The sequence below is a fragment of the Primulina huaijiensis genome, chromosome 17, assembly GCF_012295235.1.
Source record: "Primulina huaijiensis isolate GDHJ02 chromosome 17, ASM1229523v2, whole genome shotgun sequence".
Lineage (NCBI taxonomy): Eukaryota > Viridiplantae > Streptophyta > Magnoliopsida > Lamiales > Gesneriaceae > Primulina > Primulina huaijiensis.
In genome coordinates, this window is record NC_133322.1 from 484,262 (window position 1) to 505,511 (window position 21,250).

At 35.2% G+C, this 21,250-nt stretch overlaps 4 protein-coding genes and 1 pseudogene across 7 annotated transcripts in view; 3 read left to right on the forward strand and 2 right to left on the reverse strand.

Annotated features, from left to right (window-relative positions):
• Positions 1–407: 407 nt before the first annotated feature.
• On the reverse strand, positions 408–1,424 carry LOC140963409 (LOB domain-containing protein 41-like). The gene is made up of 2 exons (XM_073422722.1): positions 1,090–1,424; positions 408–1,003 (listed from the first exon to the last, which is right to left on the reverse strand). The coding sequence occupies exons 1-2, from the start codon at positions 1,277–1,279 to the stop codon at positions 429–431; spliced, it is 765 nt and encodes a 254-aa protein (XP_073278823.1). The 5' UTR covers positions 1,280–1,424; the 3' UTR covers positions 408–428.
• A 5,938-nt stretch (positions 1,425–7,362) lies between these two features.
• On the forward strand, positions 7,363–9,581 carry LOC140963073 (protein ABA DEFICIENT 4, chloroplastic-like). Of its 4 annotated transcripts, none has more exons than XM_073422295.1 (6): positions 7,363–7,591; positions 8,082–8,394; positions 8,569–8,672; positions 8,858–8,986; positions 9,070–9,158; positions 9,342–9,578. In XM_073422295.1, exons 1-6 carry the CDS (start codon positions 7,541–7,543, stop codon positions 9,493–9,495), a joined length of 840 nt encoding a protein of 279 aa, XP_073278396.1. In that variant the 5' UTR covers positions 7,363–7,540; the 3' UTR covers positions 9,496–9,578. The 4 variants fall into 4 exon arrangements, with proteins under 4 accessions (XP_073278396.1, XP_073278397.1, XP_073278398.1 ...); XM_073422296.1 differs by having other exon boundaries at positions 7,366–7,591; positions 9,345–9,581; XM_073422297.1 differs by having other exon boundaries at positions 7,367–7,591; positions 8,082–8,316.
• Positions 9,582–9,919: 338 nt separating this feature from the next.
• LOC140963221 (elongator complex protein 5-like) lies at positions 9,920–11,543 on the reverse strand (annotated as a pseudogene).
• A 187-nt stretch (positions 11,544–11,730) lies between these two features.
• LOC140963075 (chloroplastic group IIB intron splicing facilitator CRS2-B, chloroplastic-like) lies at positions 11,731–15,163 on the forward strand. Its single transcript, XM_073422299.1, has 9 exons — positions 11,731–11,877; positions 12,316–12,539; positions 12,693–12,777; positions 12,926–12,993; positions 13,557–13,607; positions 13,703–13,776; positions 14,102–14,160; positions 14,259–14,335; positions 14,817–15,163. Exons 2-9 carry the CDS (start codon positions 12,324–12,326, stop codon positions 14,931–14,933), a joined length of 747 nt encoding a protein of 248 aa, XP_073278400.1. The 5' UTR covers positions 11,731–11,877; positions 12,316–12,323; the 3' UTR covers positions 14,934–15,163.
• A 1,164-nt stretch (positions 15,164–16,327) lies between these two features.
• Positions 16,328–21,250, forward strand: part of LOC140962533 (protein PLASTID MOVEMENT IMPAIRED 2-like) — an 18,374-nt gene continuing 13,451 nt past the window's right edge. The window contains exons 1-5 of the mRNA XM_073421481.1: positions 16,328–18,215; positions 18,656–18,786; positions 18,876–19,380; positions 19,571–19,660; positions 19,775–20,439. The gene's annotated coding sequence lies outside the window, so the exon portion shown is untranslated. The remainder of the gene's footprint in view (positions 18,216–18,655; positions 18,787–18,875; positions 19,381–19,570; positions 19,661–19,774; positions 20,440–21,250) is intronic.

Here is a 21,250-nt window from a genome sequence, read left to right on the forward strand (position 1 = left end):
TATATATAAGCATACACTCACACACACTCAGTGCATACATATATACACTCACACACACTCAGTGCATACATATATATTTAATTAGTTCTATTTACATGTGTAGAGTTGGTAGCATTTACAAGTTAAGAGTTAGATATGAATGCAATGTCTAGCTTGAAATGTTGGTTAAAGAAAATTTAAAATTTTATAATGTGCTATACTAAAATAATCATTTGCAATTAATTTTACAAATATATATATATTTGAGAGTGGAAGGAATAAGGAGGGAGGACCCTATCGACATCGTGGGTAAAATTTGTGGTCAACTTGATCAATACTATATAGTTCACTGGGCATGCAGACAACTTCTTCACTTTGAAAAATGGTTTCAATAATTTTATTTTTCCTAATATTAAATTTTGAATATTTTACAGACCCCACTTGCGGCCTCAGCCGAGCCAATTGAAAGCCGCCGCTAGCTTAAACGGTTCTAAACCCAGAGTCAGATCCAGCTCAATTTCACTGTCAGAGACTCTCATGCCACCACGTTTGCGTGAATCCATCATCGTCTCGGCTCCGGTTATATGGTAAGCCTCCGTGGTCTCAGCCGAAGCCAATCTCTTCCTCTCCACATTCGTCTCCGCAGCCTCAGACTGGTGGCTCAGAGATGACTCGTGGCTCGGAGACCTATTCACCGACTCGTCTACGGACGCATCCGGGAGCCGACTCTTCTTCGCCTTCCCAACTCTCTTGAACCTGCACCGGGGCCGGACCCGGTGCAGCTCACCGAAACCAGACATATTAGTTTCCTTGTTCACGTGCCTGATGCCGTAGACTTTGAGAGGCAGCCCGCTTTTAGTCTCGGCAGCGTCCGTAGTCATTCGGGTAATCGGAGCCCCGTTCAGAACCGCCGCGACAGCGTTCTCACAGAGCTGCCACCTTCCGGACCAGAGCAAACCAACCGATCCGTAAATCGGGTTCACTATCCTCCCGCATGCTTCGTAAAGCAAGGACTTGAATATAGCTGCACAACAGACATTAATCCATCAAAATTTCAATATAACAAAAGTCGGTTAAAAATTTGCATGATTAACAAGGAAAAATGGATACCGGGGCGAAGATGTTGGGGGCCAGCATTAATGAGGTTCATGAGGCCCGCGCGGCCGTAAAACTTTGTGAGGTAGACGGTGGCGTGTGCTTGTGAGTCGGACGTTTTGATCCACTCGAGGCAAGGCCTTATGGTGCAGTTATCGCTGCATCTTTTGCGCAGTACTCGACATCCATTACAACTCAGCCGCATTGTTCCGTTGCTGTGTTAGATTAGTACACGTAATTTTCTTGCTTGCTTTTATTTCCTTAAGAAATTGAGATGGGAAAATGGACGGGGTTTATATATCTGTGTGTTCGCGCGTGCGGGGTAACTTGTAAGCTGTTCGAAATTTCAATCCCAAACCAGGGGTGGCACGCAGTTGTTTGGTATGGTTAGTGGATTTTCCACATTCATGGAATTGAATTTGGGGCTGCATTTTCCTTTATATAGTAATCAATAAAATTTCAAGCATGGAACCCACTCTCGCACCGATGTTATCAGCTAGTTGATTAATTTTCTCCGCCTCCACATGCAACTATTGACATTCGCCCATACAATTATAAATTTTAATGATATTTTATGGATCATACATACGTTATAGCTGCTAAGCTTGGCGAAAATCTTGTTAGATAGTTTTTCCTTTAAGCACATGTAACCAGCGAAATGAAGTGGTTTTGCACCTACCGGCTAAAATTCGAACCATTTTAAAAAAAAATGAAAATGGGGATGTAAACCACTCACAGCCCACAGGGGACGCCGTTGCCACGTGAGAGGGCATCGGACAGCAACGCAGGCGGCGCGTGATGGCTGCGGTCGAATCGTCACCTATCGTGGGAGGAGGGAGTGGGGCCCGTACGCTATATTTCTCCTGGTTTTGTGGAAGTAGCGTGTTGCATCAACCAAACAAACACTGGTTTCCGGTCCCGGTATTTTGGTCTGTGGGCGAAAATGGGTCCAACAAACTGACGTCACTCGTGCTTATCCCATAACATCGCACACTGCATATATTAAATCTTCAATTTGTTATAACCAATGTTTTTAAAATCGAACGGAACCGACGAGTTTGACCAGAAATCGATCACAAATTGGGTTTGAAAATTACTAACAAACAGTTTGATTCGTCAGAATCCATCAAAATCAATCAAGAACCGATCCGATCGGTTGACACATTTTAAATTCTTTTTTAAAAACAATTTTTTATTCTCTTTTAAAAAAATTATTTTTTATATACAAAATTTTATTTTTTGATTATATATATTTATAATTTAAAACATATTATTTAATATAATATATTATTATTTTATATAATATAACGGTTTTTCGATCCAATCGTCGAACCGATTGAAGAATTTTAAAGATAAATCGGTTCGATCATCTGTCCATTTATAAAAATATTGGTGATAACAAGAAGTAAATATATAGTTTTTTGTTTTTTGTTTTTTTGTGAGTCTAATTTGAGGTTACTAACTATATATTAATGATTCTGGAAGAACTATAAATTAAACTTTATCACACGTTTCTTCTTCTTTTTCAAATTCAACGAATTTACATATTTCTTTCTTTATTAATATATTCTTATTTAATATTACGTATCTTTATTATTTTTCTAAAAAATTTGCTATTAAAATTATTTGTGTCGTTTTCGTATAACCTATAATTATAGTTTATTGCTCACATTTTATCAATCTGAACATTTATTATTTTTTCATCTCATCATATTTAATTTATGCATTTAAATTAGCATTTATGTTGCTTATTCAATGTATCAATCATATTTTATTTATAACTCAAAACGTAAAATTAGGGTCTATTCATTGACAAAACCAATAGCTTATTTCGTAATTCGTTACTGCATTTTGTATATATCTTTCTGCCGATAGTTATAAAAGAATATAATTTCCTCAACGCTCTCCATCAAAAATTTCGAGATCCTAGTCTTGAGGTCTCATTCGCTCTTTTTTTTGTTGTTGTTGTTGTGGTATTTGGAGACATCAAGTAATTGTTTCGTATATGCATATTTGTTAACTGATCAACATCATGCCATAGTAACATGATAAGTTTGGCAATCAAAACATTCCACTCTTACAGCTGCTTGTTTTGTCCCAAACTCTGCTCTGGTATGAGCTGTCGATGGCAAAGATGAATTTGATGGGAAGATGAATTTGATGGGGAAGAACATTTGGGGATCAAGTTTTCAGGACCAAAATGGGAATCTTGCACTAAAGGATTTGGGGCTCTGCACGGTGGAGTATCCAAAGAAAAATGGGGGTGATGATGCTACATTGTTCTATCTCGTGATCCTCCTGTAAAAACAAAACAAGAGATACGTACGTTAGATGAGATTGGCATTAGATAAAATTTAACATGGATGTGTGTTGACCCTCAGCCCACCTCTTTTGGTGACACACCCTATTATATTTCTCCGAAGTATGATTATGGTTTGTTAGTAATCAAAAGGCGGATCATTTTCCTCTAGAAACAGAAACCAAATCAGATCTTTGTTTCGTATCAAACGCACCAGTATCATTACTGTTCCATTAAAGAGGGGAATATAGATTAACAACCTAAACACAAAAATCGAACCGACAAAATCTCTTGTGAAAACAGAACATCGTAGCACGTCACCGTATGCGAAATCTTAATTAACGACATTATCAGGCGGTACGTTGTCGGCATGGAAAGGCCCGAGTCAACGGGGCGTGGGGCAAACAACCCGAACCAGTCATATGGCTTTCACAACAGTTCATCTATGAAGTTTTTTCACATCTGATGAGCTGCAAAATTTTATTAAAAAAGTTGTATGTTTTGGGTAGAAATTAACGGCCATTGGTTTCATTTCTGGGAAACCGAGTGATTTTTAAATAGGAAATTTGTTTATATAAATGGAAAGGTCTGGAAATAAATACAACTACGGGGGCAAACATGTAAGAAAAGATGAAAATATTTTGCTATTTTAAGATAACCCTTATTTCTTGGGCATTGCATATGCATCATTTTTAAAAAATCTTTCACGTAGAAACCATATTTCGTTACATTTTTGTGTTCCTTTGATAAATTTTTGTGTTAATGCAATAGTTTAAAAATGCTCAATTACATAAACCACGTTGAACAAATCACGCGCCATACCTGCTCATAAAAATGATTAATAAGAAAAGTAGAACTCATTATTATTAGTAAAACGCTCATTTACTGTATAAACTAGAACACCCGTCAAATAACATGCATCGTTAATTTTTGGTTTTGTTATTGGTAGATGCTATCATTTATTCATTAATATCTCAGTTTCATAAATTTCGAATATCATATTTTTTGTGCTATTTTTAATTTTGGTTAATTTCACTTTTACTCTTTCAAATATTTAAACCATTAAAACTTGGAATATTTTTAATGTCCTGGATAAATCAAATGCCATACTTGCTTATAAAAATTATTGATATTGAAAATCATTAATTTTTATTTTTGTTATTGGTACACGCTATAATTTATTCATTAATATCTCAATTTCATAAATTTCGAAAATCATATTTTTTTAGCTATTTTTAATTTTGGTTAATTTCACTTTTACCCTTTCAAATATTTAAAGCATTAAAACTCATAATTTTTTAATATAAATTGTTTTAAATATGATACAAAAGAGAACATTTTGAGTATAAAATTGAAACAATTTGAATAATATCAAAACTTGTTACACGTGTTTGGGTACTGAAAAAATAATATATCAGTACTAAATTTGAAACAGTTAGTATTCAAATATCATATATTAGTGTCATATTTTCAATATTTTGTACTGATTTTCAGCCAAAAAAATAATTGTTTCATTAATATCAATATTTGTTATACTCTTTTGGGTACTCAAAAATCATTTATTAGAATAGGATCTTAACAATTGATACTCAAATATGGCAAAAACTTGTGTGAGAAGATCTCACTAGTCGTATTTTATGAGACGGGTCTCTTATTTGAGACATCCATGAAAAAATATTACTTTTTATGCTAAAAGTATTATCTTATTTTGGTCATTCATGAAAAAATATTACTTTTTATGCTAAGAATATTATTTTTTATTGTGAATATCGATAGGATTGACCCGTCTCACAGATAAAGATTCGTGAGACCCTCTCACAATAGACCTACTCCTCAAATATTATATATCATTATCATATTTTTAATATTTTGTATCGATTTTCATACTAGAAAAGACATGTGAGCTAAAAAAGTGCAAATACATTTTGTTCTGAATAATAAAGTACAAACATGTAAATTTTTTTTAAACGATGGAATATAATTTTAAGTTTGAGTGTGAAAATTTAAAGTAAATTTACTTTTGATCCAATTTAAAATGTGAACCTTGGCCACAATTTCAAATATATGAATATTAAAATCAATTAATGATATATTCAATTCAGTTCGATGCTAGACGTCCGAATCATGAACTTTATGTTAGATTTTTCTTTTTTTTTTAGTAAGATTTTGTCAGATATCTTTTCTTTTCTTTTTTTTTAAAAAAAATCCAACAAAAATGCATCATGCAGTTGCCGTAATTTAAGAATGAAACGACTACGTCTCAAATATTGGTATTTGTGCCCAATTAAATTTGAGTAAGTCTCTTATAATACGGTCTCACGAATCTTTATCTGTGAGACGGGTTAATCCTACCGATATTCACAATAAAAAATAATAATATTAGCATACTTTTTCATGGATGACCCAAATAAGATATCTGTCTCATAAAATACGACTCATGAGACCGTCTCACACAAGTTTTTGCCATTAAATTTTATGAAAATACACCTTTCAACTTTAAAAATTAATTTTATCATTTAGTTAAAAATATTATAAATTTTTTAAACAAATTTATAATTTATTTGTAATTATCATATCTATCTATTTTTTAAAATAAAAATTACATTATGCAAACAATTTTTGGATTGATGAATTTTATTTGGACAAAATGATTTGATTTGGTGAAAATTTAACAGATGGATTTTAAACGAGAACAAATGTTTTTTTTTTTATTTTGAAATTTATCATAATTAATATTAAAATAAAATAAATTCTATCTACTTATATTTTACAAATCCAAATAGGTCTAAGCGAATTTAAAATCTATGATCTAAAATTCATGTATCCAAGCTAAACATTAATATATATGCATAATTATTTTTCTTAAAAAAATCGGACATCATCCAAACAATAATCACAAACTATAGCAAAATAATCGAAATTTTTTTTAATATAAGTGTTCTTAATATTATATAAAAAAATAACTAAACTCCAAAAATAAGTACCCACAAAAAACCCAAATGTATAAATACATAATAACACCTGTTTGACTCTTCAATATATTACTAGTTTTTTTATAATCCGTGCATTTAAATTCCACACGGGTAATCTTGGAGAAGGATCGTCTCCCTCAAAGAAAATTTATCTCCAGATAAATTAAATTCTTATGTTATGCTTGGATGAAAACAAATTCATTTGGAAGGAATGATTTGATTTGTATAATATTTACATGAATTAATAAATTAGTAGATTTCAAATATACCTAACAAAATTCATTCAAATTTCAAAATATTTCATAAAAACAAAACTATAGATTATATGAATCTCACTTAATATTCACACAAATTTAGAGACTAAAACACAGAAGGGTCCTCTTGTATCGTAGTTAAGTATTATTTTCAAGTCTAGCAATTGTTTAAAACACAAGGGGGTCCTCTCACATGCATGAAATATTTAGTAAGTTTATTGTTTGATTGTTTCATTGATATAACTAGTCGACTCATACACAGATTGTAAATTAATATTTTTTACATAAAAATTAATGAGTTTGTATCTTGTGAAACCCTCTTATAAGTCTATATTCGTGAGACGGAGCAACCCGATCTACACCTATCATAAAAAATAATTTCATGAGTCGGGTTAGATAAGAGAATCGGCTCACATAATTGACCTGTTAGACGATCTCACGTGAATTTTTATAAATAATAATTCTTTTTCACATATGGAGATTCGTTGAGTTATGTAGAATCTGTCGTGATCGAATGAAAAAACTCCTACTGGCAACCTCTCTCGCATGTGCGCCACATGTACTTCAATTTCAAATGACCCAATAAGTAAGATACATGAAACCTTTTCGGTGGTCTCGTCCGATTTGGAGAACCTCCATTTGTTGGGGGACACCATTTATTTGCAATAACGACATGCATCATATTTTTTTTTAAAAAAAAAACAATAACCATGCTTTTTAACGTCAAGACCTACCATTCTCGACTTCGCCTCAACTTTCCTCGTCTTTAAAAGTCAGGTTTTAACTTTCTCGTCGACCCATTATTGGTTGCACTAATTCCTATATAAAATGCAGGATGAATTAACTGTATATTTCTCGGACATGGGAATTGAACAGATTTTGATTGTTTTTACTCACTAATTTATTGGGGTTTCGAAAATTTTGCTTCCTTTATTCTCGACATGGCTTCGTCTCCGAACTTTTTCAGCTCTCAAATCCGTGTTTCATTCAAGGTATATATACATGTATGGTTTCATCGAGTTGGTGCTTTTGTGGTGTATGTAACTATGTATCGATGAATTAAATGTCCTTTTGAAAATGTTTTCTTTTTTCTTGCTTAGTTCTTAATCTGGGAATGGTTGATTCTCTTCCATGTATTTTGATTTGTCAAACCTTGGATTAAAGAGTACGCAGCTGGCTTGTTTCTTGAAGAGAGATGGTCTCTTGAGTTCGCTCCCAAGTCCCAATAGCATAAAAAAATCTACCTTTTTGATTTTGGCTTTTTCTTTATATTTATATTTCTGATTCAATAAATTCTGGTTTTGCTACATACAGCTTNATATATTTGAAAACTCTGGTTTCATATATATGGTGAGACCAACATCAATTTATTAAAGTTCTTCTTTTCAAATTTTTTGAGTCCATAAAGATATCAAAACCATGTTTTGTTTGATTATCTCATGTTTAATACTTGAAAATTCCGAACATATATACATTTTGTAGGTTGATCGCCTAAAATTGCCCTCAAACATCTCGAGTCCAAAGAGAATAGGCCGGAGTAGAACTTTTGCTCCTAAAGAAATCGTTAGTGAACTATTTGGCCGAGAAATCATCGGTAAGAAGGTGAAGCAATGCGTCGGCTGGAGTTTTCTTGGAGGATCAAAAACCATCAGAACACCAAATGGTGATGGAAAGATCATTAATCCAGGGAGGAAGAGCTTGTCCGTAAACTCTGCGTGTAATTCTTTCATATCTGCAACCATTTTGATTAAATTACTTAATTTTGAACTAGGCATGTCCGCCTCAAATGATCTCGGTGAGATTAATTTTTGCTACACTTAATATTGAATATTCTATGACTCTATGATCGATAATAGTCCCATAACACTTAGCATGTTCATACAAACTATTTAATTTCCAAGCATGTCATATTGACAATGTAGCAGAAGAATTAAGTTAAAAAGCTGTCTTCATTTTTTTCTACTCGCAGGGCTGCTAAGTTCTGAGGTTGTTGCTGATATGGCTTTTACAATGGGTACAGTAGCTGTCCTTCCATTTTATACTTTTATGGTCGTAGCACCTCAAGCAGAGATTGTAAGCAACCTAACCTTTGAACCAACTTTCCGAACTCCCTCAGCATTTGATAATTGAACTCAATGAACGAGCATGACGCGATATTAAGATGTTCATAACAAAATGATGCTCCAGAAAGAAAAATTTTGAAACTTCGTTTTGTGTGAAGTGAAGCCTTAGATTTCTTTCTGTAATCTGTTATGCAGACTAAGAAACTAGTGGCAAGCAGCATACCGTATATGGTTCTTGGAACAGTATATACTTATCTCCTATATCTGTCATGGACGCCTGAAACGATTCGACTGATATTTGCTAGTAAATACTGGTTACCAGAGGTGCGTTTTACTTGTAGATGTCCGTTGTATTACATTCTATTGCAATAATCAACTTGGAACTGAAATTCTTATGCTTTGTTCAGTTGCCTGGTATAGCTAAGATGTTCTCCAGTGAGATGACATTGGCGTCTGCTTGGATCCATTTGTTGACTGTAGATCTTTTTGCAGCAAGGTTGCTTCTATCTTCCACAGACATTAAAAAAAATACATCAATGCAATCGAAATTCAAAATTTTCTTTATGTTGTATTCTTCTGTCACTGTTACATGGCGAACATTCAAAAAGAAGGCATCGATATAATTTACCAATTTGTATCTCTGTTTGAGGGAGGATTTTGACGAGTATGCTTCATTTAGCAGGCAGGTTTATCATGATGGACTGCTGAACGATGTGGAGACAAGACATTCCGTTACTCTTTGCCTGCTGTTTTGTCCAATTGGAATCCTAGTACACTTGATCACCAAAACGCTAAGCAGGAGCAGACAAAACAGAAACGCAGTGACTAAGTAACAGAGTTTTCCTTGATTATGTGCAGCAATTTTCATGTAGTGAAACAATAGCAGAGTTTCATGGTCAATTACCTTTACTATCTCTACTAGGATTGGTACATTACAAAATAAATTACTGCAAATTTCTTCATCTAGGCAGGTACATGTGAGCAGCCTCGCAAATAAGAAATATAATGAACAGGCATGCCAAGAGAACAATAAGAAACTGTGTATGAGCCATGCTGCGTCATCACCTTCATAATTTTGGATCCATCAAACATGTATCTGATGCCTTTTTCCAATCTCAGCAGCATAAACTATATCCTCGAGCATGGCCTCTTGAACATCATTAAGTGTACTGCTACATGGCCCCTGAACCCCAGAACCTTCCATCAGTCTCCCACAAGTAATCAGAACTTTTTCATACAAGTCTAGCATCTCTTTTGTCATATGTCCAAATCGTCATCTGGATCCTCGTCTTAATCTGGCATCTCATCATCCGAGTCACGAAAATAGACAATCTCCCCCTGTCAAGAATCTATTGCCTGCACTCTCTCAACATAAGCATTTTTCATCCCTTCTTCACCAGCATCGAGAGGTTTCCCGTTTCCTTAAAAAGTTTATGTAAAGGTTAATTATAAAACTCAGAATAAACAGAAAAATTGAAAAAGAAAAGATAAAGAAAAACCTACTGTACAAACATACAAAATCAAACTGAAAAACGCATTAATATTTACACTTCAAAATGCACACACCCTGGTGCTCAAATGGAAGGAAAACTTTCTCCCGATCATTTCGCTCCTTCTCAGACAACTGTAAATTGAATTGGACCTGTCAGGACAAAGAATAGCTGTGAGCCATTTGTTTTTTTTCCTTTCTCATTCACGTGATTGCCAGAATTATATGGTGGTATCTCCCTTCATAAGGTGTACTGTTGTTTGGTTCACTGTACAATTAGAGGGTAAAGTGTGATTAAGTACTAATATATTAACCAAGTTTCAAAATAGATTAAATGCTCCACTGACCTTATTCACGATACTTTGAGAAATTAAATAATCTTCAGACGAAACAGGTGAAAATTGATGCCTGATTTCTCAACATGAAGTTCTTCATGCTAAAACGAAAGATCGATAATATAAGATGATCAGCTAGTTTGAGATCACAAATTTACTAAACCGAAGAGACAGAGATACATACGCATATCAACTTCTTTGCGCCACATTGTGGGAGGTTATACTATCACTCTGACACGTCCATTTTCTGCGTTTGACGAGGATAATTTCTCCAAGTCCTCAGCATTTTCACAAGATTTAACCATAATTGAAGATCCAGTAGCTCGGTTTTCAACAATCCCATTCTCTACAAGCCTTCTTTTCCAACCACAAGGATCGGAGTGGCAATCCAAAACCTTAATCCTGTTTAAATTTCAAAATAGAAACCTAATTTATCAAACAATCTTTATAAAGTTTGAAAACAAAAGGCGCAGACTTCAGACCATGTGCAGGAAGAGGCAACATCATATCCTTGGCTCTTCAATAATTCTTCATAGTATATTGATGCAACCAAAACAATAACTCTGCAAAAATAGAAAATGAAGGAGCAGACTTGGCAAAATATATGATCTAAGACAAAGGGGGCTAGGGGACAGAGAATTGTGTCCTCTATAGTGAGTGCTGGTGCTTGCTCTCCTTTGAAACCACCGTCTCGAAGTGTCCTGCAAATTGATTCTGCCATTTTCTATTTCTGATGCTGCAGTTTTAGCTGCAAACTTAAAACACAAGTCCCGGGGTTCAGATTCCTACTATCGTTCCAGTCACCAAATATAAAATTCCAGGGAGTTGGCATACATGGATTTGGACAAAATTTATGGGAGTTCGTATATGGATTTTGACAACCTGTCCACTTCAGCCATGTTGAGGTTGAGTAGATTCAAGCCTCAATCTTTTAACAGTAAGATACCGGAGAAATCTTTAATGGACGCCGAGAGAGGGAACAAAGTTTACCTTTTTCGTCAGCTTTTGCAGTCGAAGTGCCGCCTGTTGCTGCGGAAGCGGAGAATGAAACAAAACAGAGGAATCGAGCGATTACGAGTTAATTCAAGCCTTTGTGGGCCAGAATCTGGGTCAATTCCATGGGATTTCGATGGGCCTTGGTTTAATATGCAAACATCAGTGGAGTTAATTTAAGCCTTTGTGGGCCAGATCTGGGTCATATCCAATGGGCTTTACTTGGGGTAAATTTCATTCATGGGCCTTGATTTCGTAGACAAACATCAGTGTAATTCCGGTAGCCAATCCTCTCAGACTGTCACCTCTATCCTTCTTGCTGCTTGGCCCTCCGCCGTGTTCGCTACTCTGCTCCGCCCCAATTCAAACGACAATTTGGATTGTAAAACAAGATAGAGGTCTCTCTTCCCCCTTATCACCGCTCTTTGTTTTTGTTTGGATGCTTTACACATTATGAATTTCGTCTTCGTTTGCTTGGTTTCATAGATTATTTTCCATTTCGCGTTGAATTGGTTGACATTTATTTATTTTTTAAAAAAATTTCCAGTGTGAAGTTGAGTGCTACTTTCTGTCTGTGTATATTAGAAAAATCACGTGACATTCTCTTCACCTTCCCGTGTGGTGTTTTGTTTGTGTGGATTCTTGAGCATGGAATTTTTCCTAATTTTATTTTTTAACCATTCGAACTATTGTCAAATTTTGTGTATTTTTTCTCACGTTCTGCTCGTTTCATTGTTTTGTATCCATCTTGCGTTAAAGCAGTTGTATCTTCTGCTCGCTCGGAGTTTGAAGCTATGTGCCGCTAATCTGACATGATAGCAAATTTTTATTTTCAGGTTGATCAATGCTTTCTGCAGTATTTTTCCCAAGTAACTCTTCAATTTGCATATCTTATCCGAGGATAAAAATTTCCCCGTTTCTCCGTAAACATTCAACTTCAACTGGACTTCGAGTTTCTGCTTCATTGCCGGAGATCAAAGAAGTAAAGACCGAGTATACTCCATGGTTGATTGCTGGATTGGGGAACCCAGGAAACAAGTATCACGGAACCCGGCATAATGTATTTCTCCTGCTCATTGACTTGCTTTTTTCTCATTTTTCTTGGCTTTTGGATCGTGTTGGTTTTCTTTCTTTCCTTCCTTTTTTTTTTGAGTTTCATTTTGGTTTAAATGGATTTATATTCGATGTTGATTCTCGGACTCACTGGAAATAGATAGGGTTTGAAATGATTGATCGCATCTCTCAAGCCGAAGGAATTTTGATGAACACCATACAGTCCAAAGCATTGATTGGAATAGGTGATTATTTAGCCATTTTTTTGCGTTTTATATCTTTTACCCCCTCCAAAACATAGAGCAAATAAAATAAAAGTGATATTATGTAGACTTTGTTCTGTCATTACAATTTTTATTGATTAAGTTTCATGTTTTAGTGAATTTGGTGCAGGTTCCGTAGGTGAGGTTCCTATTTTATTGGCCAAGCCTCAGACATATATGAATTTCAGTGGCGAGTCGGTATGTTCTTACTGGTTTCTTTCTTTTGCTGATTTGTGTCTTTCTTAGTTATTTAATCAGATTTTCAATTTTAAGAAGGGAGATATGAGATATCAGAGGGAAAAGTAATTCTGTAAAGGTGTGGTCAAAAACCTCAGTTGCGTACTTTGTCTTTTATTTTTGTTAAAGTCTGTAATATTAACATCAGCGTCTTTAACAATAACATAAAAGGCCTCTTTGTTTCCTAGTAATTTTGAAGGAGAATATCAAGTCTGCTTGAGAATTCTATACTGATAATGATCCGAATGCATGGATTCAGTGGCTTGAAATTTTCATTGGGTTAATCAAGTTACAAGTTTGATTTCTATACACCATATTTCCAGTAGTTTCAGATGTTAATTGTCTTTTTGTGGTGATTAGCAAATTAACCTGGCAGAGTCTTGTTTATCATTTGTTATGACTCGGATATCATGTATATAGCAGAATATATGACTACATACTCTCATTTTCTTTACGTGGATTAGCATGAAGTTTTGATTACGAAGCTACTACATAATGTGGTGATGTTTTTCCTGTGCTTCCAGGTTGGACCACTCGCTGCTTATTATCAAGTACCTTTGCGACACATCCTACTGGTCAACATTTCTTTTAAAATTTGTTATAGTAGATTTATTCTTTCATATCACATTTTTTCTTTAACTTGTGGTTACTTTTTTAACAATTCTTGTAGGTTTATGATGAAATTAGTCTACCAAATGGAGTCTTGAGGCTGCAACCCAAAGGAGGACATGGTCATCATAATGGGTATTTTCCAGCTTTTTACATGTGAAAAAACATTGTTGCAGACTTGCAGCAAATCCCCTCGCAATTGATGAGATTTGGTTGAATTGGAATGTATTTCCCGTCTTTGTGAACGAACGCATTCCAAACGACAAACCATACCTACATAGAATAAGGCATTGTTTTTTGCCTAGCCACTATTTTCCAGTGATCAATTTGAGTCATTGATACTTCTGAAGTGTTCTTTCATAAATTCTGGCATTGATTTTATCCTAGTGACTATTTGAATTCATATCTTCTCTGCATTTTAACTAAAATAAACTTACCGTGTCCTTCATTTGCTACACAGTGTGAAGAGTGTTATACAGCATTTAGATGGTCTCCGTGAATTTCCTCGGTTTTGCATAGGTTTGTTTCTTAACACCCGTTCTTGGTTCTAGTTTTAACATAGTGAAATTCAAGTTCGCTTGCAAAGCTTGAGTGAAATGTGAATTTACATGCTGCAGGTGTCGGTACTCCGCCAGGTACCATGGACATGAAGGCTTATCTACTTCAGAAATTCAGCCCCTTGGAGCGAAAGCAGGTAAATGGAAATGGTCAAGTTGACCTCAACATGGTTCATTATGGTATTATTGCTACTGTAGACCTTAGCAATGCACACATGTTTTTTCTATTTTGCTCTGTGTGCCGAGTGAACACGATGATTATCATTGAATTATCATGTGGGTTCAATGCTGGTCCCGATATGTTTTGCACGTAATGCAATAATAATGGATCAGAGAGTAGCTCGTCACAGGACTATAAGATTTGAACTCGGGTATGAAATTTTCAATCTTGAATTTGAGTGCTTGTTGAGCTACTCTAGTTTGAGCCACTGGTATTATTAGTTTTTTCTCAATGTTTTTAAATTACAGGCCTTCGAGTTATTTCCATTTTTAAAAGAAGTTTAAAAATTTTAGAATTTTTTTTTGCATAATATGCAATTGTGAATCGCGAAATTAAATTGTTGATTGAATCAAATGGAATTTGAGATTAGTTTTACACTCCATTTTCTGTTAAAATAGGTGGATGCTGCTCTTGAACAAGGGACCGAGGCCGTGAGGACGCTAGTGTTGGAAGGCTTCAGCAATCGAATTACCAGATTTAATCTGGGACAGAAATACAAGTACAACAAAGTTTGACATGGATTACAATCCTGTAAAATAGGACAAGATGTACATTTTTCTATCATCAATGTCCTAATTTCTACCATTTTCTTGTCTCTTGTTCAAAAATTCTACCTAATTTTATTTGTAGGATTAATCAAAGTTTGTGAGTTGGTGAAATATATTACCAAATTTAACTAGGTTTCTGGGGTAAAATTAGAATCCAGATAGATTTTATAATCGATCATTTTTATAAATTTTGAGTAGATACGAATATTTAATAGCATTCCTTTTCTATGAGAATTTTTTTTTTCTAATTTAATGGTATAAAATTATGTGTGGTTGATGTGGAATGATATCAGAACAGATTGGCAAAATCCAATAAAAAAAAAATCCTTCAGTTAAGAAACCTGGGTTTTGTAATTAAATAATATGGAAAATAAATAAAATTTACTGAAATATCAAATAAATTTTTTCTGAAAAAGAAAAAGAAATTCATGTGCTTTTTAATTGTTTAAAGCAATGTTCTCCAGACCGAACCGGACCGGCCGGTCGGACCGGTTCAACCGCGAACCGGCCTCCAGACCGGTCCGGAGATAAGTAAAAACCCGGAAAACAGGTTTAACCGGAAAAAACCGGTTAAAACCCGGTTAAACCGGAAAAACAGGTTAAAACCCGGTTAAACCGGAAAAACAGGAAAAAAATTTAACAAATTTTTGCTTTATGTTTGCTAAATATGTATTATTTTAATTTTTTAAAAAATATTTAGATAAAGGTGTTTGTGAAATGCAAGAAACACATTTTTTGGACTTGGAAGAACTTTTGGATGGTGGGGATGAAGATGATAATGACTACGAAAGAACACTTCAAGAATTGGATGCGGTGTGGGCATCAAAGGATGCAACTTGAAAGTTGAAACTGGATGTTTGATACTTTTTTGAATAAGAAACTTGATGTTTGCTACTTTTTTGTATAATTAAACTTGATGTTTTCTTGGGCACTTAAACTTGGTCATCACTATTTGGTTACATGTTAGGTGTAATTTGGATTTTTGAATTTGAAAAGTGATGTTTATTTGGATATTTGTTGTAATTTTCATCTTAAAAATTAAGTAAAAACTATAAAAACATAAATAATCAATATTTTATTTATTATATAAAATAAATAAAATATTAATTTTATTGATCCGGTTCGACCGTTCGGTTGAACCGGTTGAAAAAATGTTGAACCGGTTGAACCATTTTTTAAGGCTTGACCGGTTCGATTATAAAAACATTGGTTTAAAGGGCCGTTTATAAAACATAATCAATTTTGATCTACAGATCTTCAATTTAATAATGAGTTTATATTTTGATTTTTGATCTTTAAAAATTTTTTTTTTTTAAATTTTTGATGGTATAGTTGACCCTTCACATTTGGCACTGTACGGCTTCCACAAAAATATCATCTACAGCAAGAAAGTGAGAAGAAAATCTTTGCGCCGTCTTCATTTCTTCCACCATTCGAGTATCCCATGTCTCCTTCTCCTTTACCCTTTTCTGGTTCTAACAGATTAACAGAGTCGCCTCTTACCCCCACAATTTCACACTTCCTTCACATTCGCTTTTCTTGTTTGATCCAGCTAAATCTCTGGGAGTCACCTTTTCCGGCCCTCGTAACGATGCCAGTGGCAGCGCAAATTGGAAAGCAGAAGTTTTGAACGTGAAAGCCAAAAATTTATCCAAAATCTTCAGGACCCATCTCGAACTCTGGTTTAGCTATGAAAATGCACACTGCGCCACGGATGAATGGCCTTCTTCTTGTTAAACCCGACAAGATTTTGCGGTTTACAAGGCCAAAAAGTAATAAAGATCACTCCTTGGACGGATTGAGGATCATCCTGACATTGTTTTGACCGGAAAAGTGGGTGGTGGGAGAGGTAAGGTGAAGAGAATCTATAAATGGATTGGGAAGCTCCAAGAATCGCAAGAGTTAAGAGGAAATTCAAAATGAACAAGAAAATGTTAAGTTTATATTTCCACCAAATGAACTCTGGGGGGATGTGGGTTATGAAAATGACGCTGAGGTAGGGAGAACTTTCGAGTTGGTTCAGGAACCATTAAAAAATGTTGAATTTGGCAGTCCACTGGAAGATGTTGACAAGAGCAAAAAATTGAAAAATTTACCTTGGGAGAGTGAGGAAAGAATTGTAACTACGAAGGTAAAGAAGGAGAAAGTGGCGACAGCTGTTCAATCGAGCCTTGATGGAGAGTTGCTATGAAGGTTGAGAGTGAGGCAGCGACAATGAAAAAATTGGCTGAAGGTTAAAAAAGCAGGGGTGACTGAGGCTGTTGTTGATCAAGTTATTCTTGTTTGGAGAAGTGATGAGCTTACATTGCTTAAATTTGATCTTCCGTTGTGTCGAAACTTGGATAGATCTCGATAAATAGTCGAGGTCAGCCACATATTAAGTTCAGAGTTCCTTTATTATATCACCAAGAACTATATATGCTATTGTTTGTTGAATTTGTTCCTTGTTTTTCTAGTAGTTGGTTGGTTTACTTTCATTATATGCAAGTTTTAACAGAATATATGAGGTGGCTGCAATTTTCCCCCGGGGTTTGGGACATTGGGCATGTACATTTATTCGTACCAGTTCAGTATTCAACCATTACTATTTACTAGCTTTTGGATGGGTTTGCGATTCGAGCATTACTTGTGTATCATCTTCTCATCTCAATATATTACCAGTATCATTGGAAGAGGATACTTACCGAAAGTGCCTTATTTTTCGATATCATCCTACTTTTGAAATGATGTATAGGTTGCTTCTTTAATGTATATTTTTCATAATGCTGAGCATCTGAAGACTGGAGGTGTTGTCGTATGGAGTAAAAAAGACTTTCTTGTGGTTTATAGAGGTTGCAACTATGTCTCAAGATCAAGGCATTATCCGAAGATTTATCAAAACTCTACTTGTGATCAGCAACATTCTTGCTCGTCTACAAATTATGAAAAGAACACAACCATTGATCAATTAAATTTTGCAGATAGTCTGAGCGAAATGAGCCATGGAAAAGATGGTAAATGGGAAAGTCAATGTATCGCACCACTTTATGAAAGAGAATCCGACAGGTTATTGGATGAGTTAGGACCAACGTTTGTCGATTGGTGGATGCCAAAGTTTTACCAGTGGATGCAGATTTACTTCTGGAATATAGTCCTGGATTTAAGACACCCTTTAGGTTTTGCCCTCCTCATACTAGATCACAGCTGACTGATTCTGAACTTACATATTTGGGGAAGATTGCTCGCCCTTTATCAACTCATTTGTTCTTGGTATGCGTTTTTCCTCTGTACTGTCGCAGACATTGAATTCCATCACTTTTTTTATTATCAGATTTCATTTTTAATCTGCACCACAACTCAGTTTTTTCAGTTGAAAGTTCCATTTCAGTCTTTAAACTTTGGGTTTTCACAGTAGGACGGACATCAGGAAAAAGTTGTGTTTGGAAACGATTATGGGATTATTTCTTGGTCATGTTGTTCAATGTAGCTATCTATATGGCACAATGATGAGAACATGATGTTTGAACTGTTATGTAGTTTTAAAGAGTGTAGTAATAAATCTATATGGCACGACAATGAAAACATAATGTTTGAACTGTTATAAGGTTTTAAAGGTTTGAGTTTTGTCCTCATTATCATTTATAGCTTTTAGAATGACAATATACGTGCAGTCCTATAGTTTTGACTGAATTTCTGTTTTGAGTTTTTAGGAAGAAATAGGAAACTGCAAGGACTAGCTACAGCCATTCTTAAATTGTGGGAAAAATGTCATATAGAAAAGATTGCTCTAAAGTGGGGGATTCCAAACACCAACAACAAGCAAATGGCACGTTAGCTCAAGGCAAGTGTGTCATGTTCATGATTTTTAACTCGTAATCTTTTAGAATCAAAATAACATTTGCATTTGTGATCATGTCGATGCTGATACAGATTTTCACCGGAGGAGTTCTTTTATTGCGAGACAAATTCTTCATAATTCTTTATAGAGGGAAGGATTTCCTTCCCTTAGAAGTTGCAAAACCTTTTTTATCATCCACGAACATGCACTTGATTCTGGCATCGTTGGCTCTTTATCGGAGTTCCATAATATTCAATCAGAAGGTTGGGACCTACCAAAAGGGAAGAGTAAAATTGAAGTTCAACTGGAAGCACAAGAAGAGACACTGGAAAGGGAAATCAGAGATCAGAAATGGAGGCAGTTTATTGTAAAGTTATCTTGTTTCCTACAGTATTGTCTACTAAAAAACACACATTTATATATTAACTGCTATATGTCAGCTTAAGAAGAAGATAGAGAGATCGGGTAACACATTAGAGAAACTAAACCATGCATGGAGACGCCCTGAGCAAGATCCAGACCAAGAAGTTATATCCCAAGAGGAGCGAGAATGCCTGCGTGTGATGGGATTGAAATTGGATAGCAGTTTAGTGCTGGGTAAATTTTTTTAAAAAATTAATTTCTTCCTTTGACTTGTTTTTTTGTGGTGAATTACATATTTATTTAATTAATCAGTATGTTATTTGCCAGACCAAGAGCTTGTTGTCAAATGTGGGAACAACGTGATCGAAAGATTTTGAACCTTATAGTAATATAAGTATAACATGACAATTGTGGTACCATGCAGGTAAATGCATAGGACATCAGGGGTAGTTGTTATCGCTAACAATTTGTGATTAATGTGAATCGACCAAGAGATCTTGACTTCGATATAATTGTAAGATTGAGCTTTATTTGTTGCACTGAAAACTACAAGTCGTGGTACTGGTGCAATTCATCTCACACTCATATAGGCTTTCCAGAATTGATGTATTAAGCTTTTTGGTTTTAGGAAGACACGGGTTTTTAATGGCGTCATAGAAAGCATGCATCAACACGGGAAGCGTAGAGAAATTGTGAAAGTGATTACGATGCAGAAAAAGTTTTCACAGGTCATTGATACCGCAAGGCGCAAAATTCCTCAAAACAGAGAGCGGGGAATCCTGATCTCCATAGTCAAACTTAAAATAGGGCATGGAATAATAGTTTATCGTGGGAAAAACCATAAACGTCCAAGGTCCGTACCTCAAAATTTACTGAATAATTGTGATGCATTGTCAAGATCACTTGAAATGCAGAGGACTGGGGTAAGTGTACTTGAGTTAATACCTATTCTAGTTGAAATTTACTTACTTTTGCTGTCATGCTTGTGTCCAAATTTTTTATCTTCGCTTTTTTTCCTGCAACAGTCGCTGAAGTTCTTTGCCAAGCAAAAAGAGCAGAAGATTTGTGATCCAGAACTGAAACTTTTAAATACTATTTGATATTGAATAATACTTGTACTTTGCAACTGTATAATAAATTCTTGAATTCCTTCTGATGAAGCTTGTTTCCGTTATCATTGTTGGATCGCGAATTAAATCGATCCTTCGAATTATGCAGGATGAAGTGCAGAGGAAAAGGATTGATTGCACGAGCAAATAGACGGTTCGCTGGCATGATGCAGAACATGATCAGGTCTTACCGTATATATGTATAAACATAATCAATTAACACACTTTAGGTTCAAACCAGCACTTTACTATAAAACTTTCCGTTTTATTTTTAGAGACGTATTTAGGTAATTTAAAACTCCCGCAACGCTATTACTTCATCCATCAAAATATGATCTCATGCAAAATATGATCTCATGTGATACCCCCATAAGGATCCGGGTCGTTGCCATAAGGATCCGGGTCGATTGACGACCCGGACACTATCAAGAGCCCGAGCACTACATGTTTCCCAAGAATTCTTCGAACAGCCCGGTCTCCCGCGCAATAATCGCCCGAGCTCTCATATAAGTGCCCGGGTAATCAATTGCCCGAGCTACCTCGAGAATTGAACCATACTCAAGTATGATTGATACAGGACGTCTAATCTGTCAGAACAACTTGGGTTTGGAGTGTCCTAAAAGTCATCAGAAGATAGGGTATGGGCAGCCGACCTACCATACTTAGTAGGTAGCACTGGAATCAAGGTACCTACCTCATCTTCTACTATAAATAGCAGGTATAAATGTCATTTACCGATTCTGAAATCTTTGAACTCTCAAGCATTACACATATTTTCTCCCAAATATTGCTTGTGTTCATCTTCAACCTGCTGACTTAAGCATCGGAGTGGCCACGCCGGATACCCCTCCGGCGCCCATTCACGAGTTTCTTTCATTGTTTGCAGGTGCTATTGAAGCCATTACCTTCACTCAAATTCCCTAAAAACTATAAATTATTGATTTGACCTGTTGGAGCTCCTTACCCGGCTCATCCATTTCAACAAAGTCACATCA

What these genes read in the sequence shown, in the direction of transcription:
- LOC140963075 (XM_073422299.1), top strand. Translation starts at nt 12,324, where the DNA reads ATGCTTTCTGCAGTATTTTTCCCAAGTAACTCTTCAATTTGCATATCT. An exon ending in CAAAGCATTGATTGGAATAG is followed by an intron (nt 12,778 to 12,925) that starts GTGATTATTTAG and finishes AATTTGGTGCAG; the next exon opens with GTTCCGTAGGTGAGGTTCCT. An exon ending in GGACATGGTCATCATAATGG is followed by an intron (nt 13,777 to 14,101) that starts GTATTTTCCAGC and finishes TTTGCTACACAG; the next exon opens with TGTGAAGAGTGTTATACAGC.
- LOC140963409 (XM_073422722.1), bottom strand. Translation starts at nt 1,279, where the DNA reads ATGCGGCTGAGTTGTAATGGATGTCGAGTACTGCGCAAAAGATGCAGC. An exon ending in CCCCCAACATCTTCGCCCCG is followed by an intron (nt 1,004 to 1,089) that starts GTATCCATTTTT and finishes TCTGTTGTGCAG; the next exon opens with CTATATTCAAGTCCTTGCTT.
- LOC140963073 (XM_073422295.1), top strand. Translation starts at nt 7,541, where the DNA reads ATGGCTTCGTCTCCGAACTTTTTCAGCTCTCAAATCCGTGTTTCATTC. An exon ending in TAGCACCTCAAGCAGAGATT is followed by an intron (nt 8,673 to 8,857) that starts GTAAGCAACCTA and finishes TCTGTTATGCAG; the next exon opens with ACTAAGAAACTAGTGGCAAG. An exon ending in GTAAATACTGGTTACCAGAG is followed by an intron (nt 8,987 to 9,069) that starts GTGCGTTTTACT and finishes TGCTTTGTTCAG; the next exon opens with TTGCCTGGTATAGCTAAGAT.